The following is a 22,015-nucleotide window of genomic DNA, read 5'->3' as shown; positions in this document are numbered from 1 at the left end:
TGGGACGAAATGGGCATGGAATGGCAAACCGAAAGACCACGGAACCGGGGAAAGGATGCAGGACAGGGGTATTGGTTTTCTCTCAGCCGTGTGGTGTCGTGTCTCGTTTGTTGCCATGCGCGCGAATACCAACCAGTACTTAGGTGTTTGGTTGGCTTCTGGTCAAGTCACCCGCAGCCAATTTCCATCCGGGCAGGGTAATTGCGGTGCTCAAAAGGAGTGAGGGGTCGGTCTCGCGTGGATGGGTGGATGGATGGATGGATGGATTGGAGTCGGGCACGGCGTGGAGGGTTTTGGGGTAACGCGGTAGGGAGGCGCCTCGGACTGGAAGGTCGAGGTGCCTTCCATGCCCGGGCTGCTGGTTGGTGGGTTCACTGGACCTGCCTGCCTACCTTACCTTCCAGTGACCGCCCTGTCCTTTTCTCCAGCGTCCCTCCCGTCTTCGGGCTCCTTCACGTGGTCCATCGTCGAGGTGCTGCATCTCCAATGGAAACCAGTGGAGGGCCATCTGCGGCGGGAGCTGCTCGCTAATCTTGGACAATTCCATCACATAATGTTGCTTAGCATTTAGACACCTCCTTACAATTTCAAGCCACGCGAACAACCCCAGCAGCCCATCCCGCTGCCACATATTACAGCCGTCATTTGTGGTCCAATAATTGCCGTCTCGCCAGCTAGGTCCCTGCCCGTGGTCCAGTCCCCGCGAATCCGGGGTGCGGACGGCTGGAAGGAATAGCTATCTACATAGTGCGTGCCTCAGCTCACCTCTCCCCAAAACCATCAACCCCATTCGATACCATGTTCAACTCGCTCATACCCAAGGTAGCTTCCTGCAGGTCGCTCGCCAGGGCCTTCTCTGCCGTGCCCACCATATTCTCGACGCAACCGCGGCCGGTGAACCAACCTTTGGCACCGTCGCCTGCTGATTTCCATGGTTCAGAGTCGTATCGAGCCGTTCTTCCGTACGCCGCGGACGTCTGGTTTCCACTCTCCATTTGTACGACACAGGAAGAAGCAAGCCTCTCGACCCCCGAGGTGCAAGTCGCCAACGGAACCCGATGAACGCTTCAGCATGCATGCATGCACGCAGGAGAGACACAAGTTCATCCAACTCTTATTTTTGAGCGCAAATCTGGTAAATGCTATGAACATGATGCCTTGTGCTTCAAGAAGAAAGACAGCCCGTTGTAAGTGAGGCAGGGCCTTGCCTTCGTGACAAAAACATCAGACCTCCGAGACGAAACCGGCAAACCTACTCGTCAAAGATGACGGCAGTGACCTCGCCCTCCACCTTGGTGCTGGCAATGATCTCTCCCAGCTTGCCCGAGACGGCGTCACGGCTGATGAGGACAACGCGACTGTCCGACTGGAGACCGACGGCGACGAGCGAGCCGGCCTTGTTGACGGAGAACTGGCGAGGGATGCGGCCTCCGGCAGGGAACTTTTGCAGGAGAGTGAGCTCACCCGTCTCCGCGTTGATGGTAAAGCTGTTGAGGGAGTCGGACGGAATCTGAGCGCCCTCGTTGGTGTCGGGGTTGGTGATGCTGAAAGCGCTGTCGTTTCGGGAGGAGACGATCAGAAACTTTCCGTCGGACTGTACAGTGTCAGCCAGGTACGATCACCATCACCACCATCATCATCCCCAGATGCTCACAGAGTCACGGAACTTACGGAAATCCAAATCTCAGCACCGCTGGCTCCCGCGGGTGCGGTGTTGCCAGCGCCGTAGGTCGAACCAGAGTACACCTCCTTGAAGCCGAGGGTCTTGTTTTCGCGGTAGGTGACGTCGTAGGCGGTCACGGTGTTTGCCAGCTCGGCGATGAGATACATGTACGTCTTGCCCTCGGGGGTCACGAGAAACTCGAGATGGCGGGGTCCGCTGCCGGGGGCGGCCACCAAGGGTTCGACAGCGGCAAGGTTATTGCCATCAACGGCGAAGACGCGGACGAGATCGGACCCCAGGTCGGGGACTAGCACGAACTGGCCCTTGGGGTCGAGGACGACCTCGTGAGGGTGGGGTGCCTCTTGTCTCGAAGGGTTAGGGCCCGGGCCGGTCATGTTGAAAGTCTCGGACTTGACGGGCGTGATGGCCGCTGGGTTCGAGATGTCGAACCAGCTCAGAGAGGAGCCTCCACTGCATCAGATGTTAGAGTCATGATCAAAGGAGAAAACGTCGTCAATGCCTCTTCGGACTTACTACTGAGCAACGGCCAGGCCGGCCCCTTTCTCACCGAAAAGGACAGCGCTCACCGGCCCGCTGATCGTGTCAACCTTGGACAGCTGCTCCAGCTTGCCGTCGGGGCCGGTCGTGAAGGACGAGACAGTGCCGTGGTCGGTGGTCAGACCCTCATCCGTGCAGTAGAGCTTCGCGTTAGGCTTATCGAGGGTCAGCCACGACGGGCTGGGGGCGCATCCGTTGGAGGTCGAGATGTTCTGCAAGGCAGACTGGGTGCCGTTGTTGCCGGAGAGGGTGAAGTTGAGCGTGGTGATGGCTCCGCTGTACGACGACGCAAAGAGAATCGTGGCAGCGGCCGGCGCGGGCCCTGCCAAGGACGACAGCAGCAACGGCAGGAAGCCTGCGGGGAGCAAATCTCGCATCATGTTGGGCAGCTGGAGTACGACACTGGCAACGAGCTCCGTGAACGAGTGGCAGGGACGGTGTAAGGGACAGGCGAGGCAGCACGCCAGCAGCAAGACGGAAACGAGACACAATAAGAGAGCGAGAGAGACGGCAAGGAAGGCGAGAACGGAATGCGACGATGAGAGAAAGGGACGGCGCCGTCTTGAAGAGCGAGGACGGCGCATTTTCGGTAGTACCCCAACCGGGACCACCCTACGAAGATCGAGAAGACGCCATGAGCCAGGGGTAAGGACGGGTCATGCCTCCAGGTCTGTTAACGATTTTCCTATTGATGACCTTGGCTCCCTGGTCTTGCTGGCCTTGGAAAAACCCACAGACTGCGGTTGCTTGGACGGCGAAACTGGGGCCAAGGTTACCCGTTCTGGAGGCGAACGGGATTCTTCCGTGCTTCTGGTCGTAACCTTAAAAGGCTCGACACTTTATCCGGGGTAGGCCTCCGCAGCGGTAACCCCGGAGAACCGCGGGTGTAGTATGTTTGGATACGCACAGGGAGAGTGTACTGCGTAGAGGCCGTGTGTGAGAAGCAGCGTGAGAGGCGCAGAGAGGCCAGAGTTCAGGCGAGTTGGAACTCCTGTTGGAGGCGGAGTGAAGGGCGGGCACTTTTTGAAGAATGGTCAACGGTCCTGGTGGGCAGTCGATGGCGGTAGGGACATACCCTGTAGCTTTTCAGGGGTGAAGCACCAGTGCCGGAGCGCACCGTTGTCTTGGGAAGAAGATATCCGGCCGTTGAGGGACCACTCGCTGGGCGGTGGGCAGCACGTACGGACCGGCTTTCCCCTGCCACTCTTGCAAGGAAATTCAGGGGAGGAGAATGCGCGACGGACACATCGGATGAGCCAAATGGAGAGCGCGAACCGCAGTATCTCTTCGTCCGGTGTTCGCGTAGGCACACCACACCACTACACAGTACTCTCGCGAACCGTTCGAAAATAAGTGTCACACAAACTCTGGAAAGTGTGGTTCGGGTGGAGAAGGTTACCTTGGGCTTTTGTCGTGTGCCGTGTCTGATGCGGAGAATGTGGAGAAGAGAGAGAGGAGGCCAAAGAGGAGCACGAGGAGAATGGAGGGGAAAGACTGGAGGGCAGGAGGAACAAGCGGAGAGATGAGAGTGGGGGTGGACAAGACACGGAGATGACGGTCGGCGAATCGGCCTGGCCCGTCGAACCGGGCTCGGCTTGAGAAATGGCTCCCGCCGCCTCGCTTCCCTCCAGTGTCTCAGCCTCTAGCTCTCTCTTTCTCTCTTACCTTATTCCCACCGCTGCACATTCACACATTCACCATCGATAATCTCCTGTCACCAAGTCATCTGATTGGGAGCCGCCAATCTCCGGCAGTCAGATGACACAGATGATGGGCGCACCAACTTGATTGGCTACTTATTTCACCTGGCTTGAAGAACGCGAAGCTGCCATGTGTTGGTGCAACGCTGACATGTGGGTGTTTCGGTGGCTCGCATACGTGATGAGTGACCACGGGATGCGCAGTATTGGCATAACCAAGCTATACAAATGCTACTACACGGCGAATGTTCTCATCCGCGGATAGCGCAAGGCTGGACGCGACCGTAGGCCACTGCAAAACCTCTCACGAAGGCATGTCATCTGGCATCATCCCTTCACGTTTAGTCGACGCGAGCTCACTATGGAGGACCGTGACACCAGATATCCAGGCATCGTCCACTGTTTTGACCAGACCCTCTGTCCCTTACGGACGTCACATACGGCTGCAGTCTTGAAGCCCAGGCGCCCTAGGCATCTACAGAATCTAGTGCCTATCTCGGAGGTCTTGCCTTCCCTAATGAAGCTGACCCCGTTGTAGCGTGGAAGAGTCTGATTCTTAAATGTCCTAGGCATAGCTTCCGAGGCCAGGCCGCATCAAATTGGCCCCGGTTCTACCAAGCTTCCGCTTTGTTGGAGTGCCATCCTCCTCTTTGCCTAATGTCAGGCACATTGAACCTGCAAAACTCCTGTTATGCAGCAAGAAGGGGGGTGCATCTTGTGGTGGGGGCTGCTCTTGCATAACTTACCTGAAGACATCCGGGGCAACAGGAACTTGCAGCCGTGATTCCGTGCCGTGTCTCGTGGGGCCTGCTCTGCTGATAGGTGAGGTTTGTCAATTCATGTACCAATGCTGTTGTGCTGCTGAAAGAAATCGCTGCAGTGCGGTATGTTATTGTTCTCAAGGCTAACTCACGGACGCCATCCCAAACGCTTTTCCTACCCCATCCAGACCAAGTTTCTAATTGTGGCAGACGGATCGCTGTTCGGGTCAACTTAAACCGACGACGTTAGAGGCTCACTTAACCAAGCCTGTACCGAAATCATTCTGTTGTCTGGCCATGCCGGTTTCCTCCCATCCACGCAGCATTCTGCAAGATCAACGGGCGCACCTATTTGGGTCAAGATTGACTGCATGATAGCGCACTCATGCCTTTTCGAATGGGGCGCCGGTAGGCGTGCTGGTTCCTTTGGATGCAGACATACTGTATGGCGCCTGCGACTTGTGAGCGGACATCCAGTACGATGCGGTTGCTTCGTTAACTTACCAGAACTTGCTTTGCGTTGCAGATTCTCCAGGCCATCTTCTTGATATTTCCGTCAGCTGGCACAATTGCGGGAGCAAACTCAATGCCAAACATCTGGTGAATAGCGTATACGATCCGCTTAGCATACTTGCCGTCCCTCTCAACGTGGCCGCCAAACGATTCTTCTACTGTGTTAGGGGCAATGTCGGGGTCACGGTCGCAGCAGTTTTGCACCACGGGCAGCAGAGCTTCCTCGACCGCCCGTTCGTATATGCCGTTGGCGTCTACCTCAACATCCTCTTCGTCGAATTTGCCAATGCGGATTTCGAAGGGCTGAGAGATGTTCATCACATTGTGACTGCCAGCGTGGTGATAACGGAATTCAAAGACACCCTGGGTCCACCACAAGCGATCCCCCTCAAAAATGACCTCGCCCTCCACAAGAGCAGGTTCTGACGGATCCTTCTTCGATACAGGACGGTCTGGAACCAAGATGGCCTTGTCTGAGGTGGCTGCGTCATAGTTGCCTGGAGTTGTAGGAACCCATCGCCCCAAAGAAGAGACTTCGGTGATGTCCCTGGAGTGGTTGTCGGTAACCATGTACAGACCGATCCAATCTTTGCTGTCGTGCTTGGCTGGGGCACGCCATTTGACCTTGAGGGGGGCACCGTATTCGAAGATTTGTGTCTCAACACCGCGAGGGAAACGCGCCGTCACACTCTCCTTGCCAGTAGCCCTCTCATTCGCGGCGGAGAGGCTCGAGGGAGTGCCTTCAACCGTGAGAGAGTAACATTTGGGGTTGAGGCCTGCAAGGTCTGGAGATAGCCTTGTGATGGTCAATCGCGCGGGATACTTGTTGAAGAGAGCGGAAGTATCGCGGACAATAGTCTCGATGCCTGCGGCAAATTTGGGGCGCGCAGTGTCGAGAAACTCTTCGATAAACTGCGCGGTGCCGTCAAGAACCTTGTCAACCCCTCGCTGCCAGCCTTGGACTGGCGGGGGAAGAGACCGCTTGATGAACTTGGTGAGCCCCGCCTCTTGGCGGACGCTCCTGCCGTAGATTTTCTGCATGTGCGGCTTCTCAATGAAGTTGATGAAAGCCAAAGTGAGGATTTGACTGATGAGTGCCATGACGAAGATGGCTCTGCTCCAAGTGATCAGGGCAAGTCCCCACAAGCCTGCGGTGCCGAAGATGCGCTCAGGGTTATTGAGGAAGCGGTAGATGGACTTGTAGGTCAACTTTGCTGTTGAATCGTAGAAGAAGTCCCCAAAGAACCAGCCAAATTCTCCGAGCGAGTCGTAGACGCTCACAGAGGTCCAGATCTGAAGGGCAACAAGACCCGCACCAACAACGTGCTTGAGTAGAACCCAACCGTAGGCCCAGTCCTCGGGAGGAGAGTACATCTTCCAGCAGGCTGCCAAAAAGGAACTTGTGGACATGACCAAGCTCAAGTGGTACATACCCTTCCATTGATTCCAAGCCTCAGTGTGCGTCTCCCCGAACTTGAGGAAGTGCCTTGTCCAAAACTTGTTCTTGGATTGCCCATAGAGGATCGCTCCGAGACCCAAATGATACCACACGCGCCAGAGCAGAGCATGCAACAGGAATATGGCCTGAAACACTTGGGTTGAGGGCGTGACCAGAGTAAGAATACCCAAGTACAGTCCAAGCAAGAGAACCGAGGTGTCAGTGATGCGGAACAAGTCGAAGTTGCCTAGACCCAGCATGTTGTGTACTTGAGGTGGGCCTTCTTTGTTTGTCGAGGCTTGTTCGACCAAAACATCTTCAGTATCTGAAGACGACTTGATAGCGACAACCTCAGATTTCTCACCGACGGCGGTCGACACGGTTCGCTTGCGTGGGGCAGGAGGGTTGTAGGTTTTCTCAATGTGAGGGTTTTCAACGATCACCAAGAAGGCAAATTGGGCGAGGTGTGCAATGACGGAAATGAAGAGCACCTCATAACTGGCAGCCATCATGGAAATGCCGTAGTAGCCAGCGTACCCAATTGAGTACATGGGATGAGGAGCCATCTCGAACACGCCGTCAAAGTTCAGCTCTTGGTCAATGAGGTAGAAGAAGTCACCCCAGTACCAGGCATAGTCCTTCACGACCCGGTGAGCGTCTAGCTTTACCCACAAGTTGAAGAGGACGAGTAGGATGCCGACGATCCATCGACCGGCACCAAGCAGAAGACTCTCGCCCTCGGGGGTGTGACCACAGATAATGGCAAAGAGACAGTAGGACACGAAGTCACACATCAAGATCAGATCGACAACACGGCGGAAGACGAGCCAGGTGTTGTACTCCATGGGAGCCTTCTCGAAGCTGTAGTCTTCAGGTATCTTTGCCTCAAGTTCTCTCTTGAGCATGTTATAGAGCCAGGGCCTTGGCTGCTTGCCAGAGCTGGGATGCTCAAAGAGTTTCCATCTAGCAGCCCACGTCTCCAACCTGCGGTGTTGGGATTGAATGGTGAGGAGATAGCCAATGCCGATGTTATAGGCTGCTCTCCAGAAGAGAAAGACGAGAGCAAAGACGGGGCGTTTCCAAGAGGCCGGGATGAAGTAGGCGGCGCCGATCTGTAGGGCGAGGATGGCCAGGACCAACAAATCGGAAAGATTCTTGGGTTGTCTCGGGTCGAGCAACTGCGAAACCATGTCATGGGTCGTGGGAACGGTAAAAACTGGGGGTAGAAGGCCATGTCAGCCTCCAAAACCAAGTGGGAGTCAGAGTTGAAGAAAGCAACCATGCAGCCTACCTGTGCCGTCAGGAGTACGACCAAAGGTCTTGTTGGGCTTCTGGTCGACTTCTAGGTCTTGACCGATGTCAGACGACTGAGACTGGTCGTCTCTGAGAAGTGAGGCATTTAGGTCCTCGTCGTGGGCGGCGGAGGACGCATGCTTCTGACGCTGGCGAAGACCAGCATCATTGGAATTGTAGTCGGTCGAGGAAGTCATTCTGGTGGAATGACTGGCGGTTGTTGAAGATGCCGACGTCCTGGAGAGACACTGATGGAACTTCACACACAGGGGGGTCGGTAAGGGCGAAGTGCAAGAGTAGTTCTGATGCTCAAGGTGTCCATGAGCTGCCAGTTGTCTAAATACCTGGTCTAGTAAGGTATGAAGAAGTTGGTGGGTTGCAGGTGGTTGTGCGCATGAAGTAACGTGCGTGTGTGAAGAGGCAGCGGCAAGAGGGGAAGAGGCAAGTACCTTACCTTAATATGAGGTGTTGAAGGTTAGACGTGGAATTACGACACAGCGACCAGGGGGGGTCGTTTTCCAGTGGGAAGTCCTCCAGAGAGGGCCCCACCATTACACTTGAGCAGTGCACTGAGGGTGGGTTTTTGGGATGAGAGTGCCCGCCCGTCCCGCCCAAAGGCTTTCGATCACATGTCACAGAGACACCAGAGTTTCCTTTTTCAATGTCAAAGGGACAATTGTTGAGGCCGGCCTCAGGCCAAGTGGCCAGGTACGGACTACTGCGGCAATCTGATGAAGCCCCAAGTACTACCTACTTTACCAAGAGCAAGAAAGAGAGAGGGTGAGAGAAAAAGAGAAAACTGGCCCCCCTCCTTCTCCTTCCGCCGCCGCAACTCACTGAGCCCAGAGGACACCACCACCACCATCACAACCTCAGTTTGGGGGCGGCAGACCCAATCAAGCATCTGCCCGGGCGCAGATCCGATCTTACAGGCAAAGAACCTAAGCTCTTCGGATAACTTACTTGTAGTTACTTCAGGGTGAATTGAGAGAATAATAACCTGCAACCACTAATTACCTACCGCCATCTACCTCTCACGCACTCAGCCATCAGCAGGTACAACTGCGTGTCTCAGACGCACACGTGCTCGAGTGTTGTCCCGAGCCCTAACCACCCCAGCCAGCCACCGCCTCAGGTCGACTCATTGTCGTTCTGGGTCTAGGTCTGCCTGGTCTACCTTGCCTTAGGTGCTTAGTGCCCACGGCGGAAGAGAAAATCCTTCACTACCTATGCTTCCAGCGTTTTCCTTCACAGCGGCACCCAACACATTTCATAGGTTGTCCCACGCGGGATGGGATGCTAAGGCAACCTGCAGGCAGGACCACCTTCCCGACCGCGCCAAGCCGCGCCCGGATGCGGGGCACGCCAATGATCTCTCAGAGAAGCCCAGCTTGCTTACCAAACTCAACGTGAGGTGTCTTTGCAGTCTACCATAGTACAGAACCTTCTTTCGCGGTGCTTCTAATAAGCGAGGGTCTCACTGGACGCTTGGACACCCGTCTACCTACCTTAGCTACCTAAGGTAAGGTGCCTTACATAAGACTGTCTGGTGCCCGATAAGAGAGACGTCGGACGGACGCTGGGCCGATAAGCAACTCAAGGGCTCGTCGCCAAGGGGTCGAACCACCTTACCAGGTACAGGTAGAGTTACCTTAGCTTTATTCTCACTTACCAAGTACAACACATCACTCTGCAACTTCAACCCCTGAGCTTAAGGTCTTTCCAGAATTCCTTCAAGATCTAAGAATCCCCTGACAAGTGTCACATCGAACCAAAACTCCCGTTGCAACGGCAACAAATAAGGCCTAACACAAAGCTTCGAGCGGAGCTGGTCCGGCATGCTGCAGACAGGGCCATGCCAGTCTCACCACGCGATGCGGAACAGCAACATGAACCCTCATCAACAACATCCCTCCGCCAAGTTCACGCGCATTCAAGCGCGCCACGCGTTTTGATTTGGTAGCCATGCCACCAAAAACACTTCTTAGTAGCCACTCATTTGCCTGGAGACTGGTCCAATGGAGCCCCTCAAGTTCGGCATCCCTGGCTGGGATTCGCGTTGCCCTTCCAGGGTACGCCCGTTTTTTGCATGAACTTCTAGAATGACAGCATCAAAACACACCCACCTCGCACAAGGGCCCCTTCCTGGCTCAAATTTCTCACCGGCGGGCGCGCTCTGAAGAGTCGCTTCGTTCGGCAGTTGTATAAAGACTGCCGGCGGAGGTCCAATCCCTCTACTAAAAGCTTGACTTACATGTGGTTTTGCCCGCCAAAGCGTCTTATCTGACCTTCATTCGTTCATTGACTCACAAACACACACACATATTTGATACTCACTCAAATAAGCGGGATACCGCCCCTCGCTAGAGAAGACATATCTTGATAATCATATACCACCCCTTGCCACCAAACAGAGCAAAAGACATGGCACGCGCTACCCCGACAGCCTCTCTGGCAGGCGACAAGCCCTTGCCGACCCGTCCCGGCACTTCAGGCACGGAGAACCTCCTCAGGACGAACCGCCGCCAAGCCTCAGACAACTACCAGCGCGCCCAGCGTGCAGAGAGAACTTACCGGGCCAAGAAGCGCGCCACTGCCGCCCGCGCCGACCTCTCCGATGCAAAGACCCACTACGCCGAGTGCTTCAAGCACCTCACCCGCGGCCTGGCCGTCACCTTTAGCGCCGTCAAGTCTCTCCCGTACGTCTTTGACGAGAAGCAGGAGGCCGCCCGCCAGAAGGCCGAGGCCAAGAAGAAGCAGCGTGCCCTCGAGAAGAAGAAGAAGCTGGAGGAGAAGCTTGCGAGGGAGAACGCCGCTGCCGAAGGCGAGACCCCGGCTGAAGAGGCCGCCGCCGAGGATGCTCCTGCCGAGGAGAACGCCGCATGATGGACCATTCGCAGAGTCGAGTCGATTACGTGGTTGAAGGGAATCTAGAGCCAGGCCGAGACTTCGCGGACGGACTCCTCGTGCCAATCCTCGTGCCAACTCTCGAGCTCCGTCTCGCTTCCTTGTCTCGCGTCCATGTTTCCCTCCAAGTCAAACACACACGTTCACCCCGCCTTCAGGACCTCACTCTGCGACGGGACTCTCAGCTTCATGCGCAACCGCGCAGGAACGCGCCATTCCCTCCGGCCCAACACATCGGCAGCAACACGACAAAACAATGACGACACATCATCGACAAGTACCGACCGCAAGGACGACACAATCAACAAAAGAAGAAAAAGCCCTTGACGAGGGGGAAAAACAAGTACGACACTCGTAAGCATCGCAATCTTCGCTCATGAACAACACATTCGCTTTCCCGCCCTCGGGGCACTCACATTCGCTTCACTACACACACCATCAACGCATTTTCCTTATTCTCCTCGCCTTTTTTTCCCCCCCGCTCTTTGCCACTTTTAGTACTGCTTGCTCTCGGCAGCAACATTTTACGGCCTTGGACGAGATAATGATGACGGAGCCAACATACAGACGGACTCTCCTTGTAATAAACACACCAGAATCACTTGGGCACGTAAAATGGGGGGGACCGGCGGTCACGTTTGGGTCTTCTCACTCGGCGTCTTGTCGAAGTTTTCCATCTTTCTCTGCTTGTTCATGTTATTTTTCGACCTTTCCTTTGTAATTGTCCCTTAACTGTTCTTGCTCTAGGTTTCTGGAGAAAAGGGGGGCGGAAAGAGGGAGAGGATGATTCGGCGCGGTCTGGACGTCCCTCCATCAGAGATACCTACTTTGCGATTTTTTTTCCGAATTTGAATATAATGGCATGCCTTTCAAATAAGAGACTGTTCATGCCGTGTCGACTGTGTGAAAAATCTGCGGATGCCGTAAACTAGGATCTTGTCTTCTTCGTCGCTGAGGTCCTAGTACAAACAGAGCCAGCGCGCCATCTAGCCCAACAAGACCAACGGCCTACGCGTGAAGCCCAACACACCGCCGCGACGGGCTACCTATTTCCATGAGATCATGACTTTGCATTTCCGAGAGAGAGAAAAAGGATGAACTACCAAACCCCAGGATGCCAATTTTAATACCGATGCCGTAGCCGTATCTCCAGTAGTAGCATCAAAAAAACCGTCGTTACCGCTCCACACCGTTCCCTCTTCAACCACATTGCAACTCCCTCTTCTGCTCGCGCTTAGTTCGCCTTCTTGGCGAACTCGACTCTGAGAATCAAGTGCTTAAAACCGAAACCGTCCATCTTGGCGCAGGCCTTGACGGCATCGCTCCGGTCTGCGAAGCTGATGAATGCGAAACCCTTGGCCAGGCCCGTCTCTCTGTCCTTGGCCAAGAACACACGAGTGACCCGACCGAATCGCTCGAACATGTCGCGCAGCTCCTGCTCCTCCGCCAGCTCCGAAACCTGTGCAATTCACAATTAGTAACTCACGTACGAACGACAACACCTGTGAGGGATAAAGCCCAATGGAGATGACTCACGTTGGTAACACGCAGGGTAGCCAGGTCGTCTCGCTCGCCGTACTTGCTGCCGCTCATCCTGTCTCCGGCAGCAGCACCAGCGGCGCCAGCTCTGAGTGCAGGCGGGACATAGCTTCCCTTCTTGGCCCCCGGGCCTCCAGCAGCAGCAGCAGCAGCTCCCGCCTCGTCTCCCATGCCGGCGGCAACGTCGGCCGTGCCAGTCTCGGTGCCGATCGGGGCCATGGTGTCCTTGTAAGGGCAGCGGGCTGTGAAATGCTCGCCGTTGCAAATACGGCACTTGACCTTCTTGTCCTTGAGCTTGTCCTTCATGGCCTGGGCGTTGGGGTCCTCGCCCTGCTCCTTCTCATCTTTGCGCCAGTTCGTGCTAGGCCGGAAGATGATGTTCTCACCGACGGAGGTCGTGTCGGGGGCGGGACCGGCGGGATCCTTCGCGCTGAGGCCGAACTTGGACCATGTCTTGCGCTCGGCGACGCGCGGGTTCACTTTTTCGGTGTGCGTGGTGTAGCGGATGCGGCGAGTCGTCTTCACCTTCTGGCCCTGGTCGTTGTAACGGAAGGTGATGATGGTCTTGGTGCCGTCCTTGTTGCTGATGGTCTGGGGCGCGGGGAGGTCGGTGGTGGTCTCGTCGACATCTTCGTCGTCGGCCCAGTCGTGCCTGGACAAAGGGAAAGAGGGGGGAAAATCAGCATTTCTGTATACCCATCTCACATGAAGGCTTCCCCCTGGACGCTCTTCCTCTGCACACAACTACTTTTCCCAACGCTATTTCCAGAGAGGGGGGGCAGGGGGTTCTTGGGGAAATGACTGACTTGGTCTTGGGGGTAGCCATATTGGATCTCTTTCTTTGATTGCTGTCCTATCTCAAAGTCGTCGGGAAGGTGATCACGGATTCTGGCTCGATCAAATCGTGGGTTCGAGGATTGTCAGCGTCGACGAAGCGGATTGTCGCGATGTCCGATTTCTTGGTGGGGTTCTTGAGGTGATGAATTTTGTGATTTTCGTGGTGCGCCTCCGAGCTTTAGTGTGGGGCAAGCTCGCTATACCGTTTCGGGTCTCCCTGACCGTTCTTTACCAACTCCGTTTTCATTACTGTGGCAACAGGGCCAACACGGTGGAATGTGGACCGTTTTGTACGGGACCTTCCTGTAGTTTCCCATCAAAGTCTAATCCGACCTTTGCGTGTCAATCCAGATGTGAGTCAGTCTGAGATGACTCCGCGAAACACCAATGTTGTGCACCACAAGACGCTGGCCATCCAAAATTTTCTTATTGAATGCTTCTAGCCTTCCCCGAGGTCGTCTCGAGGGGATGATGCTTAGCCCGTGCACTACTAATACAAAAATGCAAGTCATACACTACGTCAACAGGTGCTATCCGAAGTATATCTACGTCGCCTTCTGTGTCATCCAAAACCCAGCCATGATGTATGCCCGCCACCGCCGAAACGGTCCCAATGCCGTCCAGATGGTGAATCATGGAGTTGGCCCCTTCTTTCTATCCGTAAACGCCGTTTTGCGCAGCTGAAGGGGTATGACGCAAACAAGGTCCCAAAACGTTGAAAATGACAAAAATAAAATGACATATGAAACGAAACACCCGTGTCGCCCGCCTTAGGCAGTTCTATGGGCCGTGGCCAAGAGACAGAATGGGAAAGCAAATGGTGGTTCATGAATCGAACGAGTGAATGACAAGTCAAGCGTTCTCGCGCGCCTTCTGAGGGATTGGAGGCAGCGCGCAGCTTGGTGGGGGTGCGGGTGGGGGACCCTCGACGAGCTGCGGCATGCTTCGTCTGCCGAGAGACCTTGAGTCGGCTCGGAGATGCCTGGTTGACAGTGTTGGCGGAGTACTGGGTACTCGGGGTGACGACCTTGACGTTGGTGATACCGAGGCGGTCTTTGGGGATACCAACATGGGAGCAACTGTCCTCTCTTGCTCCGGGCTGGCGCTAATGGTGGAGAGCGGGGAAGAAGCGTCGAAGAAAGTACTCGGTCTTCTGGGGGTTTTGTGGCAGGCTTTGGGTGAGTGGAGTTGTCCAAACTCACCCATGGATGAATGGGCAACGGGTGACTCCTCGACCTCGTTGGCCGAAGGCGACGGAGGAGTCCTCGAAGGCAGGATGAAGGTTCTAAGCTCTGGTGAGAGGGATGCCTCCTCCGGCTTGTTCAGCGAAGGGGAGCTCGCGTACTTTCGCGGGCTGGTACGGACTGTCACTGTAGCAGCCTGCTCTCTGGGGCTGAGACTCGTTTGTCTCGGGGGGTAGGCGGCTAAGCTGTCGCCCTGCTGGGCTTGGGCAACCTGTTGCTGGCCAAGCGAGTCGGTGAGGCCTTGCACTGGGGAGGGTTGATCAGCCACCATGGAAAGGGGGCGAGCCATGGCAAGAGCAGTGGGAGGCGGCTTGCGCACGCTTCTTGAGCTCGAAAAAGAGTCCCGGTTTCTGCCTTGCTCAGGGCTCGCTGTGGGTGACTTCATGGCGCTGTAGCGCCTACTGATGGGCACGCTGAAGTTTGCAGCAACTTGTGCAAGCTCATGTTCACTGTATAAAGTGGATTGAGGGCGCGACATGGGTGAGCTTCTCAGCTCAAGGTAGCCCGATGTCTGCAGTGACTGTCTGCGATCAAGGATTGCCGCGGCGTTGGGCCTCGGCCGGACCGTAGGCACCTCGTGACACGGAGGGGGGAGATCCTCGAGGTAGCTGCTCGCAAAGCTATCGCGAACGGGGGAGCACGCAGGCGAAGAGCCAGCCGATGTCATGAATGTGCGTTGGCCAGATGAGATGTAAGAGAGACGGTTGGTGCTATCCCTCAGGCTCTCCAACGCCCGGTCGTCGTGGGACATGACACTATTGGTGGTAGAAATGTCATCAATGGAGGGTTCGCGAGTCATGTCAGCGTCGATGGAAGAATGGCGTTCGGAGTCGTGCAGCCTGGCCTGCTCCAGGTGAAGGCTGAAATCCGGAGGGAGGACTCGCGAGAACCTATCCGGGTCGCGGACAATCAACGTCCGCTGACTAGGCTGCGCCTTCAGCTGTACAACGTTGTCATCAGCTTTGGGCTTGCCAGTCTCAGAAAGATTCTTCTTGCCGCCAAGCGCCTCGATCTCCCGGCGCAGGACCGTGATCCAGGAATCCATTTCCTCCGCGCTCTCGAAAACCATCAGGAAATTGGCAGCGTGTCTCTTGTCGGCGGCGCGGAAGGGAAGTCGGGACAGGAGTGATCGCGAATCGGCAGAAGACATGCCGTTGGCTTCCATTGCTGAGGAAACCTGGAGAACCCAATGGCGTCCGGGAATGGCATCGCTGACGAAGGCAGCAGAATCCTTACCCAGATGCAGCATCTTTTCAGGCAGACGGTCGAAGTTGCCGTCACCAGCATACTGCAACAGGTAGCCAGATGTGCAGAGGACGTATATTTTGGATGTCCACTCCAGTCTGGTGGTGGAAATTGTTCTCAGGTGCTTCTTTCTCGCCTTTTCGTCAGGCTGGTCGTCGCCGAGGTCGGAGGCGAGGTTCAGCTGGGTCAGGTCATCGCGCAGGCTGATGCTACCCTTCCTGTCATTGAAGCGCAGTATAACGTCGGCCGACGTGGTGCAGGCGGGAAGCTGCGCGTGCTTGATCGCTTGGGGGTATGCTTGAAAGAGTGGTGGGGGGTCCCAGGTCGCGAGGTTGCCACGAGAGGATCTGCCGGATGGTGTCTGTGACCTAGATCGCTCGGTGGTGGTCGGTCTTCTTTGGATGGAGGAATCGGTAAAAGGCGCGTTGGTAGCCACTGAGGTTGGTCGTGAGGCGGCGCCAGAGAGTGTGATTTCGGATCTCATGTAAGGCCAGTGGCTAATCTCGGCCAGAGAAGCTCGGATACTACTTGGTCTTCCAGTATCGAAGTAGGATGTCGAGCTGTCGATCTCGCGGACATTCTTATTCCTCCCAAATATGCTTCGAAGCCCCAGGCGCGAATCCCGTCTGCTGAGCCTATTTTCTGAGCGCAGAGGAACGCGGTTCTGCTGTTCGGCGGGGGCAGAATCGATATCTGGAGGTCGAGAGCGGCGTGACTGGGTGGCGCGGTACTGGAGGGTCTCGGCAAAAGTGGCAGCGCTGGGGCTGCTAGGCTCAACGTCGGCCATGGCTAGGTGGTTTGTTCCAGCCAGACGTTGAAGTGGTGTGAAGGTTCAAGGAAAGGAGAGGACCAAAGTGATTCGGGGTTTCCAATCGGAAGAAGGCGGGCGGTGACGTGAGTATTAGACAGAGAGGGACGGCGGTGCGCTTTGGCATAACAAGCAGCAGTGGGTGGATTCGGTAATGTAAGTTGAGATGGTAGGCATAAGAAACAATCGAATGTGGCCAGGGTGGTGTGGTGGTGGTGGATCGTGGAACCAAGCTCTCTGTATCCCAGCAAGCAAACTGACGGAGTAAGTTTGGGAACTATTGACGTGTGATGAGAGGGACGTTGTGGGCGAGTCGAACAAGTTTTTGAGGGTGAAGACTTGGTTGCGTCGCGGTGGCTGGCATGAAGCTGGTTGGCTAGGTGTGTCTCGTGTAGGTGTGTGGGTGTGACTGAGCCGGCAACGGGTGATTGATGAGAATGAGAATGAGAAAGGTACCGAGCTCGATGAGTAGTATTATTCACGACAAGGTAAGGTTGATCAAGTGAGGGCCCGCCTGACGTACCACTGCAAAAGCCGGACGCAGTTGCAGAGGGAAGAGAAGAGGATAAACGAGACAGCAGGACGACAAACCTCCAAGGAAGAGTAGGATGGACGGGGAGGGCATTCGGGGATATTCATAATAATAATAATAAAAACCGAGCCAAAGCAAGAGCCATCCTGGAAATGGGGGCCAGCGTGAGCGAAGGTAAGGATGGAAGGTACGTGGGGAGGTACATGCCTTAGGGTACCTTCCATGCCTACACTACCTTTCATAAGGTACATTGAGATTGGTGGATTGCCCGCCCAAGGCACCTACCTAGGCAAGGTAAGGTAGGTTCCTACTCAAGTCGGATTGGAGCTGGCAGCAGAGAGGCGCGGGTACCTGACGGCAACCTAAGCCGCCGCCGCCGCCTTCCATTTGGACGAGGTGTGCGGGTGCGGTGCGGGGCGGTGCGGCGTGAACGTGAGCCAACCTACCTTACTTTACTTCCAGCTAGGTACCTTAGGAACCCACCTAGGGTAAGTAGGCTATGGAGGACGGTGCACCTACCGTACCTTACTAGGTACGACCTGACCTTACCTTACCTTAGGTAGGTAGGCAGGCACACCTACCAAGGACAAGGACCGTGATCGTTATTATTATTATTACTATGATTATGGATTGTCGCTCGTCCGCTTTGGCGCCCTCTGATGACGAGAGAGGAGACAGAGACGCCGAGAAGAGAGCGCGTCCGTCGTCCAGGCTGAAGCGCAGGACCCTGTTCCTTGCACCTGCTTTTAGTCCGAGGTCGCTTCCATTGCCATTGCCATCGGCTCTTGAGTCTGTGGTATCTGTACAACGCTGGACGCCTTGCATCTTACATCCTGGCACCTGGTTATCTCACCCATACCTCTCTGCTTCGGTAAAGTAGCCTTGCCCTGTCCGCCTACACGCCCCCTTGCTTGAGTCCTCTCGCTTTCCGGATTTGTTGTCACCACCTTGAAAAACAGTGCCCAGTATCCGTCCTTCTAATTAGCAGGTGAGCTTGTGATGCAGATATTTTGCAGTCGAAGAGTATGGGTACTGTTCATGTGCCATCCCATCCCATCCCATCCCGCCTACTGCAGCGAACCCAAATACACAAACTACCTATACTTCTCAACAAGCACTATGCCGGCGGCCGCAACCACGGGACACAGCCGGCAACCTGGAACGGATGGAAGGCATAAAAAAATCAGACCAAAACATAGACAAGGCAGCAAACACAAAAGCTTCCCGCACAAAATAAACTCTGCAGATGCAGCCTCGGCAAGCGATGCTTTGGACGGGATGGCCAAGTTCGAACCAGCGCGCCACACACACCCCCATCCATCGTCGTCATGTCGGTACTCTCGGACAGGGTCCTTAGGGATCTCGACTCGACGACGGGGTAGTGGGACACCAAATCACCGCCGTAGAACAAAAAATTGACACGGCGACGAAAAACTAGATTGCAAGAGGGTCACTCTGATCTTTGATGATGTCCAGTCTCCAGTCTCCAGTCTCCCGGTCAAAGTCCAGGACCAACCACACAGGAAGCGCAGGAAGCTCTTCCCCGAACGCAGCGACGAGTCCCCGTTCCCTCCAATTGCCCGTCGCCCATCAATCACATCCTTAGCGAGCCCCCTCCGAATCGTTTAAGCCCTGGAGGTCCAAAGATCCATCACCCGGATCGTCTGGCCCCTGCCTGTGTTTCTATGTTCCTGGCCTCTGCTACCAAACTTTGGCAAATGGCAAATGAAGCGTCTCCCCAAAAGAGCGACCGACGCACAATCCCGACATGGGTGGACGACAGAGAAAGGAAATACCAGAAATGAGGCCTGTCGGTTTGGCCGTTGACACACGATACGAAATGACCCAATACGACGCCGGCGGTTGCTGTTCGTGTCCTTTGCGGGTTGGATCATGGATGCAGGTTTTTTTCTTTCTTTCTTTTTTTTTTTTTTTTTTTTTTTTTTTGAAAAAAAAAAATTTNATGGGTGCGGGTTTTTTTTTTTTTTTTTTTTTTTTTTTTTTTTTTTTTTTTTTGTGAAAAGTACATATCGTCCAGCTTACGTATGGTGTAAAAGGCGATTAATCTATCTTAGCAACAGAAGGACTGTTGTCTAGGACTCTGGATGGATTGAACTTGGACGGCCTTTCCCTATGTCGTTCATCGTCCGGGGATGTTTTGAAAGTGTGAGAAAGAAACGCGCCAACGGCCCCTTGCTGTCTCCAGCGAATCCCCGACGTGTAAAATCCGACGGGGCGGACACGTCGAGTCTGCAGGGGGGCAGAGCAACGACGTCCCATTCTAAAAGTGGCATAGATCGGACCTCCACAGCGACATCTCTCGCAGCTCGGCACAGAGTAGTGCAGGTTAACATGTACTCCCCTCTTCCACCAACAGCACGGAAGCTGCTGCCCTGGAACGGTAAGAAGCTCAGTGTCACACCCCTCTCCCCCACTCCGGCGCATATGAGCTAGAAAAAGTACTAGGTATCTATGTAAGCGNACCCCTCTCCCCCACTCCGGCGCATATGAGCTAGAAAAAGTACTAGGTATCTATGTAAGCGCCTTGTATGTTGGAAAAGAGGAGGGTGCAAAAAGCAAATATATGAGATGGGCCCCAGGCTCAGTCCGAGGAGAGAGAAGAAACCGCGTCGGAAAAGAAAGGCATGCTACAGAAGAATTTTCACAGGAGAGAAAGCAACGAGACACTACCATTGCGGATTCATCATTCAGCTGGTATCTGTCACCCAATACCTCGCCTGAATTACCTAGGTATCCGTACCGACCATCGATCGCACCTTGGCTCGGACAGGCACAGCCTCTGCCATTCACGACGCTTACACTACCTACCTAAGATATGTACGACGACGACGCACGCACGCACAGCAATGCGGATGCGCTCCTCCCGCGCTTCCTTCACAATTCGTCTAGAACCACCATGGGGCCCTCGTGCGCTCTACTAGCTTCGTAGCGTGGGAGCTTTGGCGTTTTGGTGTCTGTCGTGTGATGGTATGACCATTTTCTCCGAGCTTTCGAAACAGTGGCCTGGAACGTTTCCAGAGCTTGCCTCCGCGGTTGAGTTTGGCGGTATTCGTTGGTAGCCACCGGCCGGCGGCAGGGTGCAAGTAAAGTGAGGTGTGAGGTGGTGCAAACCAGGGAACCTGCCGTGGCCGCGAATTAATGAAGATGTGCGCTGCCTGCCCCACGGTTTGGCCCCTTGATCATGAGGTAAGGTAATGGAAGATATCCGTAGCCGGCTTTGCTCCCCCAAGCTGCGCGAAACAAACACAGAAGCCCCTTTGATTTGGAGGTCCAGATTCCCTTGGCATCGCTTTCTCTGGTTGCAAGATTTGAAGATCTTGCGACTCCGCCTTGAATCTCGACCCCCTGGCCACTCAATCCGATTGTTCGTCAGGCAGCCTTCCCCGTCTTCCACATGTGTCAATTCAACATGGTCCAATATATCGGCGCCTAGAAACCTCCTAGCCTTTCTTCTCTCTCGGGATTACTTATCCCTTTAGGGGCGGAAAATGGCTCAGCCAGGGATTATTTGTACCTCCAGGGGTAGTTAACCAATTGCGTAATTCGATTAATAATTAACTCTACGCGAGGTATATTACCAACAGGGGTTACCACACCCTTCTACCACCTAAAAAATCCAGCCTATAGTGTTGCTATCTAGGCGTTTTCACTATACTATTTTGCCTAGCAGTTGCTAGTACAGCAGAAAAGCATATCGCACTTAACGCAGCCCTAGCGCATATAGCGCTATTCCCAGCCACTGTTTCTATCTACTTACCCTAGTATAGTCCTTCTAAAACGCTTCATATAGGCGTAGTAGCGCTATTCCTTCTAACGTCATCTAAGTTTATGAGGGGGGGCCTCTATATCCTAAATAGGTACAGAGTAACGCTCTCTAATAGCTATAAGCCTAAATTTTGCTATTAACTATTTATAGAGCTCTTATTAGAAGGCTACAGAAGGCTTATTATATATAAGGTTTAAAGCCTTATAGAGTAGGTACATATTAATAAGTATAACCCCTATAGCATAAAAAAGTTAGCAAATATAGCGCTAAAAATGCCCTATAGACCCCTAACGTACCTAATAAGTAATTAAAAGCTATAGGCTGCCAGCTATTATAATAGCAGCATTATTCACTAACGCTACTACAGTTAGCCCTATATTAGTCGCTAATATTAACGCTATTTATACTATAGTTATAGTTATTAATAATATTAGGTATAAGTAGGCGCTAATAAGGTATTATAGCTAGCTTATAACCCTTCTTAGAGGATTATAAACTCTAAGAGTCCTCTACGTTAATAGGTGTGGGAGGGATCTTAAAGGGGATATATGCTGTTCTTACTGAAGTTAATATAGCGTTAGGTTGTTTATATACCTATAGAGTAGTGATCTCCCTACTGTTAAATATACTACTAATTAGAAGTATAACTGCATTATCTTTAAATACAAACTAGTAGGTAAAGCTATCTAGCGTTAGGTAGGTAAAAAGCTAGCCCTATAGCATAAAGTTGCTCTTTTTATTACTAGCTTATAACTGCTTAAGTAGCTTAATAACGCTAAAGTTTAGCTAGGTAGTGCTAGTGGTAGCTATAGGTAGCTGTAGTTAATATAGGTGTTAAATGAGGTTAATAGTAGTAAATAAGTTATTAGTAAAAATATAGTAATAGGTAGTAGCCCTCTCTAGTTAGGGATAGGTAGGGGTAGGTAGGCGCTATATAAGAGTAATAACGATAGCTTAGGTAGGCGCTAACTGCTTAGGTATGTAGAGCTTCTTAGGTATTAACTTATTAGTAAAGCGTGTAAAACCTTATATTACCTCTACTGCAGCTTAAACTAGTAGGGGCTGTAGAGGTAGGATGTTAATACTGAGGGGTCCTTTTTTAGTAGTAATGATCTTAGAAGTTAATAAGGGGTTAGTACGCGTATAGGGGATCTAAGCTAGGAAGTAGCCCTACTAAGTAGCTACTTATA

The 22,015-nt window shown here is 53.8% G+C and overlaps 4 protein-coding genes across 4 annotated transcripts; 1 reads left to right on the top strand and 3 right to left on the bottom strand.

Annotated features, from left to right (window-relative positions):
- Positions 1-1,252: 1,252 nt before the first annotated feature.
- Positions 1,253-2,601, bottom strand: GCG54_00008953 (putative 6-phosphogluconolactonase; the record flags this gene model as incomplete). Its single annotated transcript, XM_045408908.1, has 3 exons — positions 1,253-1,594; positions 1,672-2,134; positions 2,198-2,601. The coding sequence occupies 3 exons, from the start codon at positions 2,599-2,601 to the stop codon at positions 1,253-1,255; spliced, it is 1,209 nt and encodes a 402-aa protein (XP_045257824.1).
- A 2,464-nt stretch (positions 2,602-5,065) lies between these two features.
- On the bottom strand, positions 5,066-8,123 carry GCG54_00008952 (Phosphatidylethanolamine N-methyltransferase; the record flags this gene model as incomplete). The annotated part of the gene is made up of 3 exons (XM_045408907.1): positions 5,066-5,134; positions 5,187-7,849; positions 7,925-8,123. 3 exons carry the CDS (start codon positions 8,121-8,123, stop codon positions 5,066-5,068), a joined length of 2,931 nt encoding a protein of 976 aa, XP_045257823.1.
- Positions 8,124-10,350: 2,227 nt separating this feature from the next.
- On the top strand, positions 10,351-10,812 carry GCG54_00008951 (uncharacterized protein; the record flags this gene model as incomplete). Its single annotated transcript, XM_045408906.1, has 1 exon — positions 10,351-10,812. One exon carries the CDS (start codon positions 10,351-10,353, stop codon positions 10,810-10,812), a length of 462 nt encoding a protein of 153 aa, XP_045257822.1.
- Positions 10,813-12,067: 1,255 nt separating this feature from the next.
- On the bottom strand, positions 12,068-16,485 carry GCG54_00008950 (Eukaryotic translation initiation factor 3 subunit G; the record flags this gene model as incomplete). The annotated part of the gene is given in 4 exon segments (XM_045408905.1): positions 12,068-12,292; positions 12,370-13,024; positions 14,133-14,236; positions 14,254-16,485. The coding sequence occupies 4 exon segments, from the start codon at positions 16,483-16,485 to the stop codon at positions 12,068-12,070; spliced, it is 3,216 nt and encodes a 1,071-aa protein (XP_045257821.1).
- Between the last annotated feature and the right edge of the window lie 5,530 nt (positions 16,486-22,015).

This window comes from Colletotrichum gloeosporioides (genome assembly GCF_011800055.1).
Source record: "Colletotrichum gloeosporioides strain Lc1 chromosome Unknown consensus_92, whole genome shotgun sequence".
Taxonomy (NCBI): domain Eukaryota; kingdom Fungi; phylum Ascomycota; class Sordariomycetes; order Glomerellales; family Glomerellaceae; genus Colletotrichum; species Colletotrichum gloeosporioides.
Note: the sequence above shows the minus strand (reverse complement) of the source record. Positions and strands in the feature narration are given on the sequence as shown.